This window comes from Triticum aestivum, chromosome 1B (assembly GCF_018294505.1).
Source record: "Triticum aestivum cultivar Chinese Spring chromosome 1B, IWGSC CS RefSeq v2.1, whole genome shotgun sequence".
Classification (NCBI taxonomy): domain Eukaryota; kingdom Viridiplantae; phylum Streptophyta; class Magnoliopsida; order Poales; family Poaceae; genus Triticum; species Triticum aestivum.
In genome coordinates, this window is record NC_057795.1 from 672,537,167 (window position 1) to 672,561,931 (window position 24,765).

General features: G+C 45.6%; 1 protein-coding gene and 1 pseudogene across 1 annotated transcript; one reads left to right on the forward strand and one right to left on the reverse strand.

Moving 5' to 3' along the window:
- The first annotated feature begins 18,089 nt into the window (after positions 1-18,089).
- LOC123099627 (phospholipase A1-II 6-like) lies at positions 18,090-19,957 on the forward strand. The gene is made up of 2 exons (XM_044521750.1): positions 18,090-18,764; positions 18,866-19,957. The coding sequence occupies exons 1-2, from the start codon at positions 18,144-18,146 to the stop codon at positions 19,499-19,501; spliced, it is 1,257 nt and encodes a 418-aa protein (XP_044377685.1). The 5' UTR covers positions 18,090-18,143; the 3' UTR covers positions 19,502-19,957.
- Positions 19,958-22,927: 2,970 nt separating this feature from the next.
- On the reverse strand, positions 22,928-24,555 carry LOC123099637 (uncharacterized; annotated as a pseudogene).
- Between the last annotated feature and the right edge of the window lie 210 nt (positions 24,556-24,765).

Consider the following 24,765-nt stretch of genomic DNA (forward strand, 5'->3'; position numbering starts at 1 on the left):
ACCTCAAAAGTTTCTGAAATTTTTACACAATACTGCCATGCATTGTTTATCACAACCTAACTTTTCAGAATTTTTGGAGTTACATAAGTATATTTTCCATCTGCATCTTTACAGATTGGCCTGTTTTCACAAATTGCTGTTATAGTTTCCTTATTTGCTTATGTTTGAAATCTTGTTGAGACCCATTGATTTGGGAGCCATAGAATTGTGATAGCATATAGTGGGTAATGTTCGACTATAATTATACAATAATGCTACAACAGTACATGATGGGATTTGATGTTATATGTACTAACCCCTCTAATAAAAAGTTTGGTTATGTTTTGTTAGGATGAAGTTTTCGAAGATAGAGGAGGTATCGATATGAGAAGAATAAGGAGAGGCAAGAGTTCAAGATTGGGATGCCCAAGGCACCCCAAGTAAATATTCAAGGAGACTCAAGCATCTAAGCTTGGGATGCCCCGGAAGGCATCCCATCTTCCTTGTTCGACAATTATCGGTGTGTCTCGGTTTTTGTTTTGTTCACATGATATGCGTAAATGCTTGGAGCTTATTTTGTGTTTATTTTTCCATTTTATTTTATGCACCATGCTGGTATGAGATAGTCCTTGGTTTATTTATAGAATGCTTCATGCACTTCACTTATATCTTTTGAGTATGGCTTTATAGAGAGCTTCATGTGCTTCACTTATATCATTTGAAGTTTGGATGCTCGTTTCTCTACCTTGGGAAAACCGTTATTTGTGAAATGCTCTTTTTCTTCACTTATATTTCTTAGAGCATGGTATTTTGTAGAAAGAATTAAACTCTCATGCTTCACTTATATATATTTAGAGAGTCAGCATGAATTGGTCATTCACATGGTTAGTCATAAAATCCTACATAAAACTTGTAGATCACCGAATATGATATGTTTGATTCTTTGCAATAGTTTTATGATATTAAGATGGTAATATGTGGGTGTACTAGTGGATGATTGTGGTTTAGTAAGAATATCAATATTAAAGTTCATGACTCCTGAAGTTGGACCATGATTTATTATTGAGTGTCTACCTTGAAGTGGTAGTCGGGAACGAGCGATGGTCTTTCCCTCCCAATCTATCCGCATAGGGGCATGCGAGTAGTACTTCTCTTCGAGGGTTATACTTTCACAATAAGTATATGAGTTATTTATGACTAATGTGAGTCCATGGATTATACACACTCTCATCCTTACGCATATTGCTAGCCTCTTTGGTACCATGCATTGCACTTTCTCACCTCGAGAGTTGGTGCAAACTTCACCGGTGCATACAAACCCCGTGATATGATATGCTCTATAACACATAAGCCTCCTTATATCTTCCTCAAAACAGCCATCATACCTACCTATCATGGCATTTCCATAGCCATTCCGAGATATATTGCCATGCAACTTCCACCGTTCTATCACATGACTTGTGTTTTCATTGTCATATTGCTTTTCATGATCATATAGAGCTGACATGATATTTTTGGCACAACCACCGTTCATCATTGTTATACATGTTACGCTAGATCATTGCACATCCTGGTACACTACCAGAGGCATTCATATTGAGTCATGATGTATCAGTTTTATTGAGTCGTAAGTAAATAAAAGTGTGATGATCATCATTATTAGAGCATTGTGCCATTGAGGAAAAAGGATGATGGAGACAATGAGTCCCCCACAAGTCTGGATGAGTCTTCGACTTAACAAAAGAAAGAGGCCAAAAGAGCCCAACAAACAAAAAATGAGAGAAAAAGAGAGAAGGGGCAATGTTACTATCCTTTTACCACACTTGGAGAGAGAGAGAGGGAGGGAGGGAGGGAGGGGGAGGGAGGACGGGAGAGGGAGGGAGGGAGGGAGCGAGGGAGGGAGAGAGAGAGAGAGAGAGAGAGAGAGAGAGATCCAATCTCAGAGGGGATCCTGCCTTACGGGGGCCATGTCGGCCAATGACCAGAGGGGAAACTCTCCATCCATCTAGGGGGGAGGCCAAGCAAAAAGAAGGAAGGGCGCTCTCTTTCCCTAGGGGAACCACCGTGACAACGATCTACTCCAACAACTTCGCCGTCTTCCTCAACATCTTCATCACGTTCCTCACCTATTATCAGCGGTCCACTCTCCCACGACCCGATGTACCCCCTACTTGAACATGGTATGTCATTGATGCTTCATATTATTATACAATGATGTGTCGCCATCCTATGATGTTAGAGAAGATTTTTGTTGTCCTATGGGCAATCGGTGAATTGCTATGATTGGTTTAAATTGCTTGTTGTTGTGTTGTTGTCTTTTGGTGCCCATCATATGAGCGCGCGTGTGGATTACACCATAGGGTTAGTTGTATGTTGATAGGACTATGCATTAGAGGGCAAGAGTGGCAGAAACTTCTTCCTACCATAGAAATTGATTCATATGGGATTGAAGGGGGACCAATATATCTTAATGCTATGGTTGGGTGTTACCTTAATGAACTAGTTGCGGATGCTTGCTAATAGTTCCAATCATAAGTGCATAGAATTCTAAATAAGGGATGTCATGCTAGCAGTGGCCTCTCCCACATATAAACTTGCTATCGGTCTAGTAACTTAGCCAATTGCTTAGGGACAATTACGCAAATCCTACCACCAGTTTTCCATGCTCGCTATACTAACTGAACTGTTCTTTTAGTAAAACCACTAGTACTAAAACTTTTATTTTCACATTTTTTATTATCTTGCAAACTTATCACTACTAGGAAAACGGCTATAGATGAAATGGACACTAATGGCGCACCACATGTGTGGTGCGCCATTAGTATATAGCAATGCCGCAGGTGCGCCATTAAACTTCAAATACTAATGGCGCACCACATACACGGTGCGCCATTAGTAGCAATTTTTTTTACAAAACTAGTAATGGCGCACCAGGGGATAGTGCGCCATTACTAGTTTAATTAGTAATGGCGCACCATACACTCAGTGCGCCACTACTAACATTTATTTTTTATTTATTTTCAAAGTTAGTACAAAGTTAGTAATGGCGCACCGTGGCTGTGGTGCGCCATTACTAGTTTTAACTAGTAATGGCGCACCACACCCACGGTGCGCCATTACTAGTTTTAACTAGTAATGGCGCACCACACCCACGGTGCGCCATTACTAACAATTTTTTTTATTATTATTTATTATTAATTTTTTTCAAAGTTAGTAATGGTGCACCGTGAGTGTGGTGCTCTATTACTAGTTTAACTAGTAATGGCGCACCACATCCACGGTGCGCCATTACTAACTTTGATCCAAAATTCCCCCGAATGCACCCCCCCTGGACCGCCTTTTCAGTTTAAAAAAATAAAAGAAAATGATGGAAATTTCAAAAAAATAAAAGAAGATAAGTTTCCCATGTGATATGTGGCCTAGTTGTTGGGAAAATTTACAAATATGAATTTCGACTTTATTTGCAAAATCTCTCTGGAATTTGTAAAATGGGCATAACGTTTGTATACAAACTCGGATTAAAAAGTTTTTTATATGAAAAATCATCTACTCGAAATGTTACATCCGAATTTAACGGGGAAACCCCGTGAACATTTTCAAAATCCTCAAAAACCTAACAGAAAAAAGTTACAGGGCTTCTAAAATCTGGAGGCAAAAAAATTCAAAAAATTTCAAACCTACTAGTGGCGCACCGTTTGCTCGGTGCGCCACTAGTCACAGAAAAAAAAATAGTTTCGAATTTTTTTCGGGAATTTTTTTTCAAAATATGATACGTAATATGAACGGAAGTTTGAAATAATTTTTCAAAATTTCATCACACTCATGAACATGAACAAAGTCCTAAACATCAACAAGGTTTAATAGGATTGATATGCTAGATATATCAACAAGTGCCTGTGAAGTGAGCTGGTGCTGGGGTTGGATAGAACTCTGAAGTTAAGATTAAGCATATTGACCCGAGATTAAGCCATAGTGATCGGAGATTAAGAAAAAAAGGAAAAAAATTGAAAAAAAAATTTGGAAAAGAAAATTTGAAAAAAAATTGTTACTAATGGCGCACTACAGGTGCGCCATTAGTATCTGGTATACTAATGGCGTGCGCCATTAGTAAAAAATACTAGTGGCGTGGTACTAGTGGCACACCAGTAGTGCGCCATTAGTAGGCAAAAGTGGTGCGCCATTAGTAGGCCTTTTCCTAGTAGTGTATCCTACTACACATACAAAGTACTTCTAGTTTTATTACTTGTTTCTAGGTAAAGCAAACGTTGGTGTGCATAGAGTGGTATCAGTGGTCGATTGAACTTGAGAGAATATTAATTCTACCTTTAGCTCCTCATTGGGTCCGACACTCTTACTTATCGAACAAGGCTACAATTGATCTCCTATACTTGTGGGTTATCAATGAGCTAGCTAGATACATCAGGGGAGGGGTTAAGTTCTCTATTCACTTAAATAGATGTTCCCATTTGTGGATCATAAGCTTCCCTAGTAATGTTGAATAGGTGGCATTTGTGGATGTTGCTGCATTGATCCAGTCTTTGTGGAGGACTAGGAATACAACTTGTTTTGATCATGTTTTGCTGACTAATGTTGAGTATTCAATTTCATGGTAGATTGATTGCAGAAAACAGACGGCAACAACTTTACAACCTGGAACTAACGCTACCAAGGGTGGCATTTGAATTCATCTCCAAGCATATGGGCTGGGTGTCGATGACTAAGTGACTCAGTGTTAGTTGAGCTTGATTTAGATGAAGTCTTCAAGGTGGAGATGTCAAAGTGTCATATGTACTCTTTTACCAGTCCTTAGTTATAGGTTTGCTACCACGTCCGTGTGATGACCATGTTCTATTTCCCATGGTTTTGCTAATTGTAATGCCCCGGTCATAGCCATCAGTTCCTGGCTATTAAGCCTAGCAGGATCGAGCACTAGTAGAAAAACACCTAATAGTCCCGGTTCATAAGGGCCTTTAGTCCCAGTTCATGAACCGGGACTAATGGGTCGTTACTAATACCTCCACCCATTAGTCCCGGTTCAAACACGAACCGGGACCAATGTGCCTCCACGTGGCCCTGTGCGCCGAGCCCAGTGAGGGGGCCTTTGGTACCGGTTGGTGGCTCCAACCGGGACCAAAAGGCATCTACGCGTCAGCATTCCAGTGGCTGGGGTTTTTGTTTTTTTAAAGGAGGGGAGGTTGGGGGTTTTGGGGGGTTAATTTAGGTGTTTCATATATTGTGTTAGGTAGCTAATTCATAGAGAGAAGTGTCCTCTCTTATGTCCGTGCTTGGTCGACGCTACGTACTATATATACATAAGTGATCGAGAGAACCATTCAGTACAGAAGTTCGTCATGCATACCGAGAGAAGTGATCGATCGACCTCTCCTTCTCCGAGAGATTGGTTGAACAACAAGTTTTCGTATCATGTATCCGACGCTACTGGCTACATACATGTACAATATGTATAAGATCTCTTAATTACAAACCCCTAGCATTTGAAATCAATTTCCACATGGTATTCTCTGGCTTTACTGATGACGTGGTCAAGAAAGAATCTCGCCAATTCCTCTTGAATTGCTTTCATGCGATCTGGTTCTAGGAGTTCATCCCGCATCTGCCACGTCTAATTTGAATAAGGGGGTTAATTAATACATATATATGAATGAAACTCAACAGAAATGATGGTGTAATAAAATGAAATTGTGAATATTATTGCTTACGCACTTCATATTGTCTTCTAGAGTAGCCCCGCTTGTTTTTCAAAGTCGTGGTGTGGATGAACTTGCACACGTAGTATCCACAGAAATCATTCCCTTCCTCCTGCCACAAGCACTTTACGAGAAATAGAGGTCAATCAAACTGATAATGAAGCATTATAAATGGCATTGATGAAAGTATAGCTATAGAATCAACGGGAGATGCGCGCAACTAGCTAGCCAGTAGTACTTACTTTCGGGTATTTATATGTCAGCTCCTTCGACAGTCCCGGAGCTTCTGCGGTGAACTGTTTCCAAACCCTGCAAGACAAAGAAAATAATTATTATTACTTGAGATATCAGGAAATGAACAAAAAGTTGCTGATATGGTGCGATAATGATCGATTGAACTTACTTGCTGAGCATTTCAGTGATGTCTGCATAGGATTTGGGATCTTTCCGTCTCGAGTCTAAGACGGTTACTAGTCCACGCTCAAGCTTAATCTCCAGAAGAATATAGTGGTACCTGCGCACGCATGCATAACTCATCAATTACATTACTATAAGCTCGCTTGAGTAATAAGGGAAACCGAATATGCACACGATAGTAACACTCACGGGCCGTTGTAAGGAAAGAGTATGGTATCTTTGTTTTGATTTTTGATCAACGATTGTAGCAAGTTGTCCTCGGCCTCTTTGACGTTCTTTTCAACCAGAAATCCATCTATGATATTTGTGTTAATGAACCCAATATCATAAATTTCTTGTTTTTTGCACTCGACGATCTTCAATCTGCATAATATATTGAGGATAATTAATTATAAATACATGCAATGAAAGAGCCGAGCTATATATAGAGACTTAATGACAAAAATAGTACTTACAGGCAGTAGCAAAAGACCATTAATTTATCGAGGGCCTTTTGATTGAAGAACTCGAAGAACTCCTCAAATGGAACAGTCAACAGATCATTTGCAACGAGATTGTGCTCCTCTTTAATATGCAGATACAGAGCATTCTTACCCTTAGACTCTCTGCAGGTTTCCATGTACCAATTATGGAATCTTCGCATCATTGTTGTCAGAGATTTTTCATCTTTGACGAGAGGCTTCCCGTACTCGTATCTGTGTTCATCCACCTCCAAGAAATCAGGAAGTGCATCGTCAGGCAGGTAATCGTCAAGATTGCCATAACCGGCCACCGTCCCCGGAGCATTAGACACATTAAGCGGGGGGCACGATTGTTGTGCTTGTTCGCCGAGCTGGGCAATTTTTTCCCCTTTGCTCGTTCTTTTGACCTTTTAGCACCGACAGTAGTTCCCAACCCCTGGGCTTGGAGATATGTCTGTTCAGTAATGCGCTCATAGTTGGTTCTCGGCGGAGACTTTGGTGGTTTCCTCAGGGCATCGATAGTGCGCTTTGCTTTCACCGGATCTACCTTCTCCTCCGGAGGTGGATGTCTCTTTGCTTTCACCCCTTCAAAGAACTCCTTCACGTGGGTCCACACAATCGTATCGTTTTCCTCCTCGGACCTCTTGTACGGTAACTTCTCTAGAGGCTTGAGAGATGATGGACCATATTTGTATTGCCTCCCGCCTTTGGTTGTGCTGCTAGACGTCGGAGCAGACAGAGTGGCTGCGGCGTCTGTCTTCTTTCGTGCTTGCTTATGAGGCGGAGGAGAAGGAGTACGACACGTTGGAGCAGCCGGGATGGCGGCGGGTCTCTTTCGCCATTGCTGGCGAGGCGGAGAAAGAGGATGCTCCTGGCTGCTCGGGAGCGCTGGCGCAGGCGGAGAAGGAGGCGGAGTGCCGCCATGCACCGGAGAAGGAGGCGGAGTGCCGCCACGCGTGCCCTGATCGTCACTCGCCGGAGGAGGAGGCGGTGGAGGAGGCGGAGTGCCTTGACTCGCCGGAGCAGGAGGAGGAGGCGGAGGCGTCCGGTTCAAAAGGTTGATGAGCTCCTTCTTCCATAGGCATGGAGTCTTTAGAGCAGAACCCAGCCTAGTCTTCCCTTCACCGGTAGGGTGGTCAAGCACGAGGTCCTCAAATCCCTCTGTTATTTCATCCACCATCACCTTAGCATATCCTTTTGGAATCGGCTGGCAGTGATAAGTTGTGCCAGGTCCACTAGGATAAACTTGGCCAACAGCCTCCTTGACCTTCAAAGTCATCCATCGCGCCATCATGTGGCAATTTTGAGACTCCGTGATACCATCCACGGGATAGCTGGCTGGAGCCGTCAAGACATGCTCCGGCTGAAGCATCTCGGTGGAAGCCACGCTGCTTCTCCGCTGAGATGGCGGGGTAGCTTCGGGGGAATCTTCGACAGGTCGCTTGCATCGATCTGCTACTTCTCATTCCTCTTCTCGATCCTCTAGCCCCATTACCCTTTCGTGCAGTGCCTGCAGTTGGTCCTGCTCCAGTTTCTTCCTCCTCTCGTGGGTTTTGTAACCCCCTGCGTCCGGAAAACCAACCTTCCACGGAATGGAGCCTGGCGTGCCTCGTGTCCGTCCAGGGTGCTCAGGATTCCCAAGGGCCATTGTGAGCTCGTCCTTCTCCCTGTTTGGAAGGAACGTCCCTCGCTACGCTGCATCGATATAGTGTCAGAGGTTCTTGACTGGTATTTCCAGTTGCTCGTCCGTCCACTGGCAAAACCCTGTTACAGGGTCCAAGGTTCCGCCAGACCCGAAGAACCAAGTCCGGCAACGGTCTGGCCATCTCATTGTCTCTGGTTTGATCCCTTTTTCAAGCGGATCATTCTCAGCCTTGGACCACTTAGGTCGGGCTTGCAGGTAGCCACCTGAACCCGTGCGATGGTGAAGCATCTTCTTCGCAGCATTTTTCTTGTTTGTCTCCGACATCTTCTTACTCTTTTCCGATGTCTTGTGGGCCACAAATGCGGGCCAGTGATCTTTGATCTTCTCATATTTGCCGATGAATTCTGGTGTCTTTTTAATTTTGACAAACTAGTTCAGCTCTTTCCTCCACCTCCTCATTAGGGTTGCCATCTTCTTAAGAGCACAAGACTTGATTAATTCCTCTTTAACTGGCTTCTCCGGATCCTCCTCTGGCGGTAGGGTGAAATTTGCCTTCAGCTCAATCCAAAGATATTCTTTCTGCGTATCATTGACATAAGACACCTCAGGGTCTTCCTCCTTAGGCTTATACCATTGCTGGATGCTGATCGGGATCTTCTCCCTAACAAGAACCCCGCACTGAGAAGAAAATGCCTTCCTTGTCCGGATGGGTTCAATCGGTTCGCCGTCGGCCGCGATTTCTATGATCTCAAACTTTTCATCCGAACTCAACTTTTTCTTCGGGCCTCGTCTCCTTACCGAAGTTGTGCTCGATCCGGAGGGCTAGAAATTATAAGGAAGAAAGACGGGAGTAATTAATATGTGTATATATACCAAAACAATGGAAGCATCAATTAACTAGTCAGCACGGGCTTAACTAATATATATATATATATATATATATGTATATATATATATATATACCTGGCCGGGCTCGGTTCGTTCACCGGAGCAGTCAGCACGGTCTCCTTCTTGTTCCTCCAATGTGTCATCGGAGCCATCATGAACATAGTCCTGTTCTTGTACCGGCATTAATGGGCCGAAGCCATCATGAACATAGCCCTCTTCTTCACCCTGTTCTTCCAGCTGGCCAACAACGGTGTCGAGGAGAAATGACGCAACTTCATCCCTTCCATTTGCGATTATGTCCCTCAATATCGCTTCTGTTTCTTCGTCTCGGCAGTGCTCCATAGTTTCTGCAAATATTTAAAACATGTTTATATATGGTACAGATGGAACTAGTGGCAAACGTAGAAGTAGCCAGCTAATCACAATAAGGAATCATGTTAGTGGCCTCGACGCTGCTTATCTAGGGTTTGGGGTCGCCTCAACACAACAATGCTTCGAGAGAGTTAATTTGTCGGGTAGGGGCGCGGCGGGAGGGGGTAGGAGACCAACATCGTTTTCTCTCTAGGGTTTGGGTGTCCTCGAGAGTTTTGGTCGAGCGAGAGGGCCGAGGGGGGGGGGTATTTATATCGACCGCCCCTCATGTCGAAGTTATCTCGAGGGGGTTATATCGACAACGACGCGACAACGACAAGAAAGGAAAATAATTAAGGAAAAGGAAGAAAAGAGGAAGAAGGAAGAAGGAAGAAGAAGAAGAAAAAAAAGAGAGGAGAAGAAGAAAAAATAGATTTTTTTTTCTATTTTTTCTTCTTCTCCTCTATTCCTTTCTTCTTCTCCTCTTCTTTTTCTTCTTTTTTCCTCTTCTTATTTATTTCTCCTCTTCTTCCTCTCCTCTTCTTCATCTTCTTATTTTCCTTTTTCCTCTCATTCTTTTTCTTCTTCTTTCTTCCTTCTTCCTTCTTCCTCTTTTCTTCCTTTTCCTTATTTTACTTTAAATTTCTCCTCTACACTAACCTAAAATGCACTAACCTAAAATCGATATCTACTAACAACTTAAAAAATAATACATATATGAAAAATGCATATATGAAAAAAAACATCATCATATCATCAACAGAAAAAATAGTATTTTTTCTAAAAATCTATCTTTTGCATATATACATCAACATATATATACACTAACCTAAAATGCACAAAAATGCTATCGGAGAGGGGGTATATCGACCCCCCTCATGTATCCACATACATACATCTATACATACATATATACTTACATATATGTATAAATTTTTGCATATATAAAGTTTTTCTAAAATCTAACTTTTGCATATATGAACATATATACACAGAGAACATATACATATATACACAGAGAACATATACATAAAATGCACAAAAAAATAAGAGGAAAGGGCGCCGGCGGCCGGACCGAAGGCGGCGGCGTGTGGTCGGGGCGACGGCGACGGGGTTGGGGAAGGGGCGGCGCGCGCGGCAACGGCGACGGGGTCGGGGAAGGGGCGGCGCGCGCGGCGACGGCGACGGGGTCGGGGAACGGGTGGCGCGCGCGGCGACGGCGACGGGGTCGGGGCAGGGGCGGCGCGCGCGGCGACGGCGACGGGGTCGGGGCCGGCAGGGGCGGCGGGCGCGGCGACGGTGTCGGGGCAGTGGCTCGGCGGCGGCGACGGCGAGGTGGACCAGCCTGACGGCGTCGGGGCAGGGCTCGGCGGCGACGGCGACGAGGAGCAGAAGGCGTCGGGGCGAGAAGAAACAGATGGATTTTGGCGAAAACTGCTAAGTGTTGTATATATACGAAGGGCTTTGGTCCCGGTTCGTGACTCCAACCGGGACTAATGCCCCCCTTTAGTCCCGGTTGGTGCCACCAACCGGGACCAAGGGCCTCTTTTTCGGCAGCCCAAAGGGCGGGAACCGGCGGCCTTTGGTCCCGGTTGGTGGCACCAACCGGGACTAATGCCCACCCTTTAGTCCCGGTTGGTGCCACCAACCGGGACCAAAGGCCTCTGTGCTGCCCGCCTCGGGGCCAAAGTTTAGTCCCACCTCGCTAGTCGAGAGGGGCGCGCAGTGGTTTATAAGCCCCACTGCCGCACCCCTCTCGAGCTCCTCTCCACCGCAGGCTTTCGGGCCTACTTGCTATTGCTTTGCCTGATGGGCCTTCTGGGCCTACTGCGGGCCTGAATCCTGGCCCATAGTAGGGTTTCTAGTCGTATTCAGGCCGTGGGGGCCCAGTAGGAGGCATTTTTTTTGTTTTTTTGTTTTCTTTACTTATTGTTGCTATATTTATTTATTTTCTAGTTTTTTTCTTTTGTTTTCTGCATTATTTATTTTCTTTTGTTTTTTGCTTTATTTTTTAATTGTTTTTGCTTTTAGTTTTAGGAAAATTATAAACTTTCTGTTAGTGCCATTAGTTTTCAAATTTGAAAACACTTTTTTTGTTTTTTTGTTTTCTTTCTTGCTTTATTTATTTTATTTTGTTTCTACTTACAACAAAATACTTATTGTTGTTTTTTTCTTTTGTTTTCTGCATTATTTATTTTCTTTTGTTTTTTGCTTTATTTTTTAATTGTTTTTGCTTTTAGTTTTAGGAAAATTATAAACTTTCTGTTAGTGCCATTAGTTTTCAAATTTGAAAACACTTTTTTTGTTTTTTTGTTTTCTTTCTTGCTTTATTTATTTTATTTTGTTTCTACTTACAACAAAATACTTATTGTTGCTATTTTTAATTATTACGAGGGCCGAACCATAAGACATTAAAGCATTTCAAATGAACTCTGAAAAAGTTGAAAGTTGGCATGGTATCATAAATTGACCCACATAGCATGTGCATGTACAAAACGGACAATGGTATCATACTCGTCAGTTACAAAGTTGGCATGGTATCATCATAATAGTTGCGGGAGAAAGTCTTCACTTTTTCTTCGCTTGTGTCATTTGCTTATTGCGCCGTAACCATGGATAATCTTCATCGTTTATCAGGATGCTGGGGTCAGCCTTGACTTTGAAGGGAGGAATTTCATGAAACTTTTCATAATCTTCAGACATGTCTGTCTTGTCCTCCACTCCCACGATGTCCCTTTTTCCTGAAAGAACTATGTGGCGCTTTGGCTCATCGTATGATGTATTCGCTTCCTTATCTTTTCTCTTTCTCGGTCTGGTAGACATGTCCTTCACATAGATAACCTGTGCCACATCATTGGCTAGGACGAACGGTTCGTCAGTGTACCCAAGATTTTTCAGATCCACTGTTGTCATTCCGTACTGTGGGTCTACCTGTACCCCGCCTCCTGACAGATTGACCCATTTGCACTTAAACAAAGGGACCTTAAAATCTACTCCGTAGTCAAGTTCCCATATGTCCACTATGTAACCATAATATGTGTCCTTTCCCCTCTCGGTTGTTGCATCAAAGCGGACACCGCTGTTTTGGTTGGTGCTCTTTTGATCTTGGTCAATCGTGTAAAATGTATTCCCATTTATCTCGTATCCTTTCCAAATCAATACAGTCAAAGATGGTCCCCTGGACAACAAGTACAGCTCATCACAAACAGTGTTGTCACCTCTGATACGTGCTTCCAACCAACTGCTAAAAGTCCTGATGTGTTCACATGTAATCCAGTCGTCGCACTGCTCCGGGTGTTTGGAGCGCAGACTGTTCTTGTGTTCATCGACATACGGGGTCACCAAGGTAGAGTTCTGTAGAACTGTGTAGTGTGCTTGAGACCAAGAATATCCGTCCCTGCATATTATTGAGTCCCTTCCAAGCGTGCCTTTTCCAGTCAGTCTCCCCTCATACCGCGATTTAGGGAGACCTATCTTCTTAAGGCCAGGAATGAAGTCAACACAAAACCCGATGACATCCTCTGTTTGATGGCCCATGGATGCTTCCTTCTGGCCTAGCGCGGTTACGGACATATTTCTTTAGGACTCCCATGAACCTCTCAAAGGGGTACATATTGTGTAGAAATACGGGGCCCAGAATGACAATCTCGTCAACTAGATGAACTAGGACGTGCGTCATGATATTGAAGAAGGATGGTGGGAACACCAGCTCGAAACTGACAAGACATTGCACCACACTCCTTAGCCTTGGTATGATTTCTGGATCGATCACCTTCTGAGAGATTGCATTGAGAAATGCACATAGCTTCACAATGGCTAATCGGACGTTTTCCGGTAGAAGCCCCCTCAATGCAACCGGAAGCAGTTGCGTCATAATCACGTGGCAGTCATGAGACTTTAGGTTCTGAAACTTTTTCTCTGCCATATTTATTATTCCTTTTATATTAGACGAGAAGCCAGTCGGGACCTTCATACTAAGCAGGCATTCAAAGAAGATTTCCTTCTCTTCTTTGGTAAGAGCATAGCTGGCAGGACCTTCATACTGCTTTGGAGGCATGTCGTCTTTTTCGTCCAAACGTTGTAGGTCCTCCCGTGCCTCAGCTGTATCTTTTGTCTTCCCATACACGCCCAAGAAGCCTAGCAGATTCACGCAAAGGTTCTTCGTCACGTGCATCACGTCGATCGAAGAGCGGACCTCTAGGTCTTTCCAGTAGGGTAGGTCCCAAAATATAGATTTCTTCTTCCACATGGGTGCGTGTCCCCCAGCGTCACTCGAAACAGCTAGTGCGCCGGGACCCTTTCCAAAGATTACGTGTAAATGACCATAGCAAGTACGTGATCACCGGTACACATGGCGGGCTTCTTTCGGTGATCTGCCTCGCCTTTGAAATGCTTGCCTTTCTTTCGACATTGATGGTTGGTCGGAAGAAATCGACGATGGCCCAGGTACACATTCTTCCTGAAGCTTTCCACGTATATACTATCGGTGTCAAGTAAACAGTGCATGCATGCGTAGTATCCCTTGTTTGTCTATCCTGAAAGGTTACTGAGAGCGGGCCAATCGTTGATGGTCACGAACAGTAACGCCTTTAGGTTAAATTCCTCCTGTTTGTGCTCATCCCACGTACATACACCGTTTCCATTCCACAGCTGTAAAAGTTCTTCAACTAATGGTCTTAGGTACACATCAATGTCATTGCCGGCTTGCTTAGGGCCTTGGATGAGAACTGGCATCATAATGAACTTCCGCTTCATGCACATCCAAGGAGGAAGGTTATACATACATAGAGTCACGGGCCAGGTGCTGTGATTGCTGCTCTGCTCCCTGAAAGGATTAATGCCATCCGCGCTTAAAGCAAACCATACGTTCCTTGTCTCACTTGCAAACTCATCCCAGTACTTTCTCTCGATTTTTCTTCACTGCGACCCGTCAGCAGGTGCTCTCAACTTCCCGTCTTTCTTACAGTCCTCACTGTGCCATTGCATCAACTTGGCATGCTTTCCATTTCTGAACAGACGTTTCAACCGTGGTATTATAGGAGCATACCACATCACCTTCACAGGAACCCTCTTCCTGGGGGGCTCGCCCTCAACATCACCAGGGTCATCTCGTCTGATCTTATACCATAATGCACCGCATACCGGGCATGCGTTCAGATCCTTGTACGCACCGCGGAAGAGGATGCAGTCATTAGGGCATGCATGTATCTTCTGCACCTCCAATCCTAGAGGGCATACGACCTTCTTTGCTGCGTATGTACTGTCGGGCAATTCGTTATCCTTTGGAAGCTTCTTCTTCAATATTTTTAGTAGCTTCTCAAATCCTTTGTCAGGCACAGCATTCTCTGTCTTCCATTGCAGCAATTCCAGTACGGTACCGAGCTTTGTGTTGCCATCTTCGCAATTGGGGTACAACCCTTTTTTGTGGTCCTCTAACATGCGATCGAACTTCAGCTTCTCCTTTTGACTTTCGCATTGCGTCCTTGCATCGACAATGACCCGACGGATATCATCATCATCGGGCACATCGTCTGGTTCCTCTTGATCTTCAGCAGCTTCGCCCGTTGCAGCATCATCGTGCACATCGTCTGGTTCCTCTTGATCTTCAGTAGCATCACCGTATTCAGGGGGTACATAGTTGTCATCGTACTCTTCTTCTTCTTCGCCGTCTTCCATCATAACCCCTATTTCTCCGTGCCTCGTCTAAACATTATAGTGTGGCATGAAACCCTTGTAAAGCAGGTGGGTGTGGAGGATTTTCCGGTCAGAGTAAGACTTCGTATTCCCACATATAGGGCATGGACAACACATAAAACCATTCTGCTTGTTTGCCTCAGCCACTTCGAGAAAATCATGCACGCCCTTAATGTACTCGGAGGTGTGTCTTGAACCGTACATCCATTGTCGGTTCATCTGCGTGCATTATATATAATTAAGTGTGTCAAAAATCATTACAGAACATCATGAATAAATAATTAAGTGACCAAATTAATAGAAGTTCATCATCACATTAAAACCAAAGTACATACATAGTTCTCATCTAACAACATAAAGCTCTGCAGAGCATCTAAATTAATTAAACCATACACTGAAACTATGTAAAACATTTTAATGCAAAAACAAATGAGATCATAATCGCAACCAATGTAACAACTGATCCAACGGCATAATGATACCAAGCCTCGGTATGAATGGCATATTTTCTAATCTTTCTAATCTTCAAGCGCATTGCATCCGTCTTGATCTTGTGATCATCGATGACATCCGCAACATGCAACTCCAATATCATCTTCTCCTCCTCAATTTTTCTAATTTTTTCCTTCAACAAATTGTTTTCTTCTTCAACTAAATTTAACCTCTCAATAATAGGGTCGGTTGGAATTTCCGGTTCAACAACCTCCTAGATAAATAAAATCTATGTCACATTGGTCGGCATAATTGTCATAAACAATAAATGAACCAATAGTTATGAAAAGATAATATATACCACATATGAATCATAGACAGGACGAGGGCCAACGGGGGCGGATACCAAAACCATCGCACTATATAAGATGCAATAATAAAAGTAAGAAAATTATACAAGTATCTATATAAATATACAAGTAATATTTTTTTTCCTTTCAGAAAGAAGATAAGAGCAAGAGGCTCACCACGGTGGTGCCGGCGACGAGATCGGCGCGGGCGATCGACGGCGGTGAAGATGGGGACGGGACGTGACAGACCGCTAAACCTAGACAAATATTGAGGAAAATGGAGCTTGGAGGTCGAGCTTGGAGAGGAGAAAGCTTAAGTAGTGTGGCTCGGGCATTCCATCGAACACCTCGTGTGCATAGGAGGGTGAGCTAGAGCACCACAAAGCTCTCCCCTCGCCGGCCACGAAAAACAGAGCACTGGGAGTGCTCTGCTCGCAGGCGAGGGGTAGATATAGGCAACTAATTGGTTCCGGTTCACTCCACCAACCGGGACCAATGGTTGTGGGCCAGGAGCAAGGCGCATTGGTCCCGGTTCGTCCCACCAACCGGAACCAATAGGTCCAGCCGAACCGGGACCAATGGCCCACATGGCCCGGCCGGCCCCCGGGGCTCACGAACCGGGTCCAATGCCCCCATTGGTCCCGGTTCTGGATTGAACCGGGACTAATGGGCTGACCCGGCCTGGACCATTGCCCCCTTTTCTACTAGTGTAGACTGACCCCACAGACTAATAATAATCTATTTGGGCATTTTGTCCTCACTCGTGCGCACCCGAGATCAACTTTGGGTCGGTCACCCATCATCAGATCGCTTCAAGCCAAGCACGCTTAACTTTGAAGTTCTTTGCAAATGAGCTCCCCCGAAAATAAGGAATTTCTTGTTAATATTAGTAGTCTATGAGGAATGATGCATCCACCTAATTTTTTTCCTATTAAGCCAGTCTCTCACATTGATGGTGTGTGGTTGAAAGTTGGAACGGTGTTGTGAGATGGTGTATGTAACCCTATTGACTTTGTTTGGTTTCATCTGAAGCGAAATCAGGAGCACGAGTTCCTTAATCTAGAGCTTTACAAGCTTATCTGAACGCTTGTACCTAAAATTCATGGAATTTAAAAATTCATTTTTTATTTCTTGTCCCAAATTGTAAGACAAAAATCATTTAGATTTCTTAATTTGTTTAAATTTTGAATCTTCCTCCATGAAAAAATGTGTGGGTACCATTCATGAAATTAAATTTCCTGCGAAATTGCCACTATAGCTCTGTTATAGCCTGCCGGGGAGCCTCCCCGCGACGCTATGGCCGCTGCCACAAAATGCTCCGGAAATCCCACTGAACGGCTCAAAATTCAGCAATAACCGACAAATATCTCCCCTCTTGGATGTCAAAGTGCCCACGATAGCAGAGATTGCCCACTATAGCGCTGCTATAACTGCAGAGAGAAGCCACCTCGAAATCATTTCTCCCGAACTATTGTACCATGCCACGGCTGATTGTTCGCTTACATCGCAGCGACGGGATACTCACCGATGTTCATATTCTGATACTCTAAACATATGTAGTGCGTTTTAGAAAGAAAAGAAAGTGTGAAATGCACAAATTTTTGTTTCTTAGTTTCGTGGGTTGTATGCGTATGCAATGCATGAATTTTTTTTAAGGAAATGCCATTATGTCGGTTTATATTTCATGTGAAAAAAGAGCTACATCGTTTGACAAAGTGTCAAGCAAGAAAACAAGAGGCTTGGACTGCCACACAATAGTCCGCGAGTCCTCCGACATAGTAGCCAACAAATCTGCCGCCATATTGGCTTCCTTCAAACAAAAACCTATGGACTACGGTTGAACCTGGAAGACAATATTCCTAAAAAAAAACCTGGAAGACAAGATTATGATTTTTTACGGGGACTGAAGGTTGTATTAGGAATCACGAAACGTCGCTAACCGAATTCATGATGAACCCAAACAAGATGGCCATGCATGCCACTCGCATGGCCTTCCACGGCTGCTTTCCAGCTCTGATCTTCGTCTCCGATCGGGGTATGCAGTTACGCACGAATCAATGCGCGCTTGCGACATCGTGCTCCCATATCGAAATGTCACGCCGTGCAAGCAAGATGCAATGATTGCCGCCGTTGCCGCCTCCGTGTATAAACACCGACCAACAGAGTAGGCTGCCGCACAGTGCCAAGCTATACCGAGCTAGATTAGATCGAGACGGCCATGTCGGAGCAAGGGCGCATCATCGGACCGATCACGGCCACGGCGGCGGCGAGGTGGAAGGAGCTCCACGGCGAGCGGTCGTGGGAGGGGCTGCTGCGGCCACTGGACCTGGACCTGAGGCGCACGGTGATCTGGTACGGCGAGATGGCGCAGGCCACGTACGACGCGTTCAACTACGAGAAGCACTCGCCGCACGCCGGCCTCTCGCGCTTCGGCAGGAAGCGCTTCTTCGAGCGCGTGATGCTGCCGGGCCACTCCGCCGCGTACCGGGTCACCAGGTTCCTGTACGCCACGTCCTCCGCCCCTGCCGCGCCGGCCGCCGCGTTCGTGAGGGGCCGCCATCCGCGACACCGGTGCAAGGAGTCCAACTGGATCGGGTACGTTGCGGTGGCTACTGATGCGGGGAAGGCCGCCCTCGGTCGCCGTGACGTGGTCGTCGCGTGGCGCGGCACGATCCAGGCGCTGGAGTGGGTCGACGACCTCGAGTTCGCCATGGTGCATCCCAAGGGCATCCTTGGCGACGCCGCAGGCGCCGACGCCATGGTGCACCGTGGCTGGTTCTCCATCTACACCTCCACCGACCCGGCCTCCATCCACAACAAGGACAGCGCCAGAAGCCAGGTAATCTTGTGACTAAACGACATCATTGTCACGTATTACTATACCGTATACAGTTCAGTGTTGAGCTCACCTGCAGCTTCATGCTCGTGCATGGATGCCAGGTTCTGGCCGAGGTGAAAAAGCTGGTGGACACGTACAAGGATGAGGAGGTGAGCATCACGGTGACCGGGCACAGCCTCGGGGCGGCGCTGGCCACCCTGAACGCCTTCGACATCGCCGAGAACGGCTACAACTGCACGGCCTCGGCGACGTTCCCGGTCACAGCGTTTGCGTTCGCCAGCCCGCGCGTTGGCGGCGCCGGCTTCAAGAAGCGGTTCGACGTGGCGGCGGCCGTCGGCCTCCGCGTCCTGCGCGTCCGCAACGCCCGGGACATCGTGCCCAGGTACCCGGCGCTGCTGTATCACGACGTGGGCTACGAACTACCCATCGACACCGGCGCGTCGCCGTACCTGAGGGCGACCGGGGACAAGCGCGTGTGGCACAACCTGGAGTGCTACCTGCACGGTGTGGCGGGCGCGCCGACGGCGGCCGGAGGGGCGTTCGAGCTCGTGGTGGAACGGGACGTGGCCCTTGTGAACAAGTTGTACGATGCGCTGAGAGAAGAGCACGGGGTGCCTGCGGGGTGGTGGGTGCCTTGCAACAGGGGCATGGTGAAGGGGGACGACGGACGCTGGAGGCTGGTGGACTGCGAGGACGAGGATGGGGAGGACGCCGTCGTGCCGCCGGTGAACAAGTGAAGTGGACGCCTCCATCTCAGGGTCGCGTCATGCATGCATGCACGAAAAACAGTTGATTGTTCTTTCTTCGGAAATAATAAATCCGAAACGTTCGGATTTTAAGCATGGCATCCCGAACGTTTTTCATGGCAACTTTAGTTCTTGCGAGGTTGGCAACATGACAATTTTTTGACAAAAAAACAAACTGGAACAAAGTTGCCATGTGCTAATAACTAAAGTTGCCACCTCACCATCAACTAAAGTTGCCATCAAAAAACGTTCAGGATGACATGCTTAAATTCCGAACGTTCGGAATTTATCAGGGTCCTCTTTCTTTTCTTTCACATTTGGGATATCTATTATCTGGGGTATTAGTTTGGAAGCTTCGTACTAGTAAATCGTAATTATCTTTTAATTGTGGGATTATAGCCCAAGACTTACTACAATGTTATAATTTCTGAGTGTTTTCCCGCAAAAAAATCTTGAGTACTTAATGTGGTAATGTGTTTTTTTAGGGAAATGTGTTTTCTTTCAAGCTGTTACTTAAGAAATACTAGCTCTGTAACTTAATATAAGATGTTTTAGCATCAAACAATATCTTATATTAAGTTGCAGAGGAAGTAGTGTTGATATTACAAATATAATTTCCCAATCTATATGTCAATCCTTTTTATGAGTATGGCATAGTAGGACAAATGTGCATTGAGCACACCGAGCCCGTGTTCAAAACAACATGTTCAAAGTTGAACTCATTTCGATATGAACCACACTTCTAAATTTATGAGGGTTCTCCATAAAAGAACAAAACGTTAGGCGCTTATCTTGTTCTAGAGTAAAACATAATGTTTCATTGCATGGCAATACAATTCCATTTGATTTAAGAGGCCAATTTGAGATACTTGTAAAAACAAAAATATTTTTTCTAGTTTTGTCATGATCTTTTTTCATTGTTTAGTGTATCGTTTTGTCTCACTGTGTAGCAACAAAGGATGTACGCATAGATCTTCAACACAATGGACATTGTAGAAAACATTTTTCTCTTGGAAGTGGCACACTTTGAAACATATTCTTCGCGAGGCCGAGGAAAACTTATATGTATAGTTAATATCTTATTTGGATTAAGGAGCTCTACCGGCCGCCTCCCGATAACATTCATATGGGACTGCACACAACACATGTTTGTGCTTCCTTCTTTCTCAAGGAATGCTTCTATTGTGCATGCACATTTCGCCGTTCCCGGTTCCAGTCGTGATCCATTTTTTTGCCAAAATCCGAATAGGTTGGGCTTAGACCTAGATTTGTAATTTTGCTGAAAGCTGGGCAAGCCACGGTCAATTGGGCCTTGGTGCTTATAATCCTACGATAAATGGCTGGTATGATACGAAGCAATATATCAGTAGTCTGATCCCTAATGCTACCAATACACATAATATATTTGAATCTTTTGAAATACTACAATACAGGCGATGACATATCACCTCATCTCCCTACTTGGATCAATGGGCAAGATTGGTGGCCACGGCAACTCGTATGGGTACGCTGCCCCCTCGTACTTGTTCCTCTCGTGCTCACACTCCAGCTCATCGTATCAAGCTCGACAGAGAACACCCATGGCTTCTCCTTTGGTCTCAGCAGGATGTATCTGGAATTTGCTGTGAGAATGGTGTGTCTGGCTGAAAAAAATCCTTCCTCACGGCCTGGTTGCAGCCACATGGTCTTTTCCTAGCGCCAAGCAGTGGTTGTTTTCTATGAGCGAGTCCTACTCCCAGATAGAACTTACAAGGATGATCATCACTCTTTGGGTAATCTAGGGCTCTAAAAGCGATAAATGAGGATATTCTCCAGAGCCCCTGGTATATGCACGGTTTTCTAAACTCTTATTTGAATGATATTAATTTTGTGTAGAGAACTACCGGGACATTGCAAGGAACTACTTTGGCTAGACCGAACCACTGGATCCCGCCACGGACAAGCTATGTAAAAATTAATGTCGACCCTGCAGTTTCGAGGAGTGGGGAGTTCGGCTCAGTGGGGGCGATATGTCGAGACCAAGATGAGATGTTCATTGGAGCTTCAACTTTGTTCTTCCCTCGCATAGTCGATCCACCTTACCCTCGAGGCACTTGCAACTCGGGAGGCGCTAGGTCTTGCAGATGACACCTACTCTCAATGGATCTTCATGGTCTAGGGCTGCAAGACAGTAGTTGATGCTATCAGAAGTGAAAGTGTGTCTCCTTACGGCACGGTGATTAATGAGATTAGAGATCATATGTCTAGTTTTCATTCTTGTATCATTAGCCACGACTTTTGAACCTCGAATATTGAGGCTCACAATCTCGCTAAGCATGGTCCTACTTTAGGGGTTGGCCACCATGTGTGGTTAGGCCAACCCGAAAACCTTCTTTCGTCCATGTACATGCGGTGTTGGCATACTAAATTTAGTGAGGTTGTCTCAAAAAAAAAAACAGAGAACTCCCGGCATGCGTAGAACTTGTCAATTTATGCAGTGACTGCCACTATGTAGGCTGCGGCACAGTGAACATATTCTTGTAATAGTTTGTACTTGTGAAAAAAGAGAGTTGGATTTTTGTTCATCAGATAATTTGTTCTAATGGTTCGTCATTCTTGGCGTGCCTCCGCTTGATTTGTTTGCAAAGCAAATGTTTCTGTTATAATCACTATTGTTTCCTTTCCGACAAAATTTTCGTTCCTAAGATCATACATCAAAAATTCTTCCGTCAAGCAATATGTTTGCGCCGCACCACAAATAATACACTTCATTCGATCAAAAGGAATGTTCCCGTGGCCTCAACATTGTATCATTAGTTCATTACCTATGTTCATGTCACATAAAAATGCATCCCAGGAAAATTATAATTTTTAAATGGGATTTATTTGAAGCACACGCTTCCATGAGTCGAGTGGAATGCTTCCACGCATTGGGCCAAGCCATGCTCCTGCAGTAAAAAATATTACATCTAAAAATATGATAATTGCATTGTTTTTCTTGAAACTAGTCATAATTAACTAGAATATATTAAAAAACCATTATTATATAAAGAAATCACGGGACCCAATCCATGGGCCCATGCACCCATTGTTCACAGAAGTATTTCCTCCGTTTCTTTTTAGCATATAATATTTGTCTTAAGTCAACCATAGTAAAGTTTTACTGGGATTGTAGGAAAAAATATCAGTATTCGTAATATAAAATCGATATCGTTAGATGCATTATTGAATTAACTTTCATGTCGTATATCTCCAATATAGTAGATGTTGATAATTTTGTATATAAATTTGACCAAACTTTATGAAGTTTGACTTGAGACAAATCTGATATGCGAAGTAAAAAGAAACAGAGGGAGTAGTTGGTATCAGGAAATAAACCACAGCTGAGCATTAAATTACCACCAGACCAACGCTAGAATCGGACGAGTAGCGTGATTATAATCCTACGATAATCGACTGGTATGATAGGAAGCAATATATCAGTAGCCTGATCCCTAGTTCTACCCATATACAGAATATATTTGAATCTTCTGAAATACTACAATACACAGGCGATTACCTATCACCTCCTCTCCCTGCCACGATCATCGGGCAATACCGGCGGCCATGGCAACTCGTACGGGTACGCTGGCCCTTCATAGTTGTTTCTATGGTGCTCGCATTCTACCCTCATTGTGTCAAGCTCGATGGAGAACATCCACTTCTTCTCCTTTGGTCTCACTAGAACGTATCTGGAATTTGCCGTGAGAATGGTGGCGCCTTGCTCAAAAAATCCTGCCTCACGACCTGGTAACCCGACAGTCGCCTCCTGCAGCCCCAGGGTCTTTTCCAGCACCCACTCATCTTCTCCAGTTCCTTCATGGCGCCATCGTGCAAAGACCTTGAGCTGGTTGCTCATCAGACAAACGATGCACAAGACACCGTCCTCACCGGCGACGACCCAAGAGGTACGGTCATCTTCATTGTACAACCCCCATATGTTCTCCGGGAACTTGACAAGGGAGTATTCCAGAGTGGCCTCCTCAAGGGCAAGCACGGCGGCGCTTTCTTGGATTGCCCAGTACATAAATCCGTTGACACGCCCCACCAAATTATCCAACCATGGTTTTGTACCGGTGCTGGTGGCCTGGGTGCGCTTTAGACGCCAGCCGCCATCACTGCCGGAGGAGAACACGCAGACCAGATTGTCGTTGACCTTGGCTAGGATCCTGAAGTTGGACATGTTGCCTCGGCGATTTCCGGCCTCCTCCTCGATGTCGATTAGGTCACGCCCGAAGGCCAAAGGATCCCCTGGTAGCGCCGTGTGAGCGGCTCACAGACGACGAGCTGGAGGTCATAACTAAAGGAGCCACGGGCACGGCCCTGGTCCCGGCGCATCACACTGGAGAGGAGGAGGAGGCTGCCACGGCTGTCTTGCAGCGCCCAGGAGTGCTCTGTGCCCGGAAGGAAGTCCAGGGAGAAGCGTCCGAGCGGCACGGCCGACGAGTAGGGGACGAAGCCGAAGTAACTGGGCTCGTCTCCGAATTCGAGGCAGTAGTCCCCGGCATGTATCACGTGTCCGTGGGCCGAACTCAGCCGCGCGAGGAAGCCGGCATCCGCGACGACGCGGCACCACCGCCTGCACGTTGCGGCGGCGCGGACGAGGCATGGGGAAGGGCCGAGGACGAGGAGGACGCGCTCGAAGAGGTGGTCGGGGAGGTCGAGCACGGTCGTCGCCGCCCCGGCGTCTTTACGCGTGTTCTTGGACTTGGACCTGTTCTTTCGTCGGCGACGTCCCTCCGCCGCCGTCGCCATTACGGGTCGATTCGTGAGATCTCTCTCGCGGCCGGAAAAATAGAAACTGTAGATATATAGATGGAAAAAAATGAAACCTGATGCAGTACGTAAAAGGAAGCAGATGCGCAAACTTCGGATCGAGCGAGCCAAACCTGGAGGAATCCAAACCTGGACTCCACCTCCGATCCTTGCATGCAAACCTGGACTCGACTCCGCGGCCACTTCGGATCCAAATCCGCACGCACCGGCCAGTTTGGTTTAACCAAGTCACCAACCGGGCCGCGCCGCGCCGGTGCGTCTCACCTGGAAAAAAAAATATATGAGAGCAGGTGAGACCCGCCCGGATGGATAACACGTGGCATTCACAAATCACAAAGCATCTACCCCACCCCCACATCCAACAAGACACCGAAAGAGTCCGGGGCGGCGACGACCGTGCACGACCTCCCGGCCCACATCTTCGAGAGCGTCCTGCTCCGCCTCGGCCCTTCCCCGTTGCT

What these genes read in the sequence shown, in the direction of transcription:
- LOC123099627 (XM_044521750.1), top strand. Translation starts at nt 18,144, where the DNA reads ATGTCGGAGCAAGGGCGCATCATCGGACCGATCACGGCCACGGCGGCG. An exon ending in AGGACAGCGCCAGAAGCCAG is followed by an intron (nt 18,765 to 18,865) that starts GTAATCTTGTGA and finishes CATGGATGCCAG; the next exon opens with GTTCTGGCCGAGGTGAAAAA.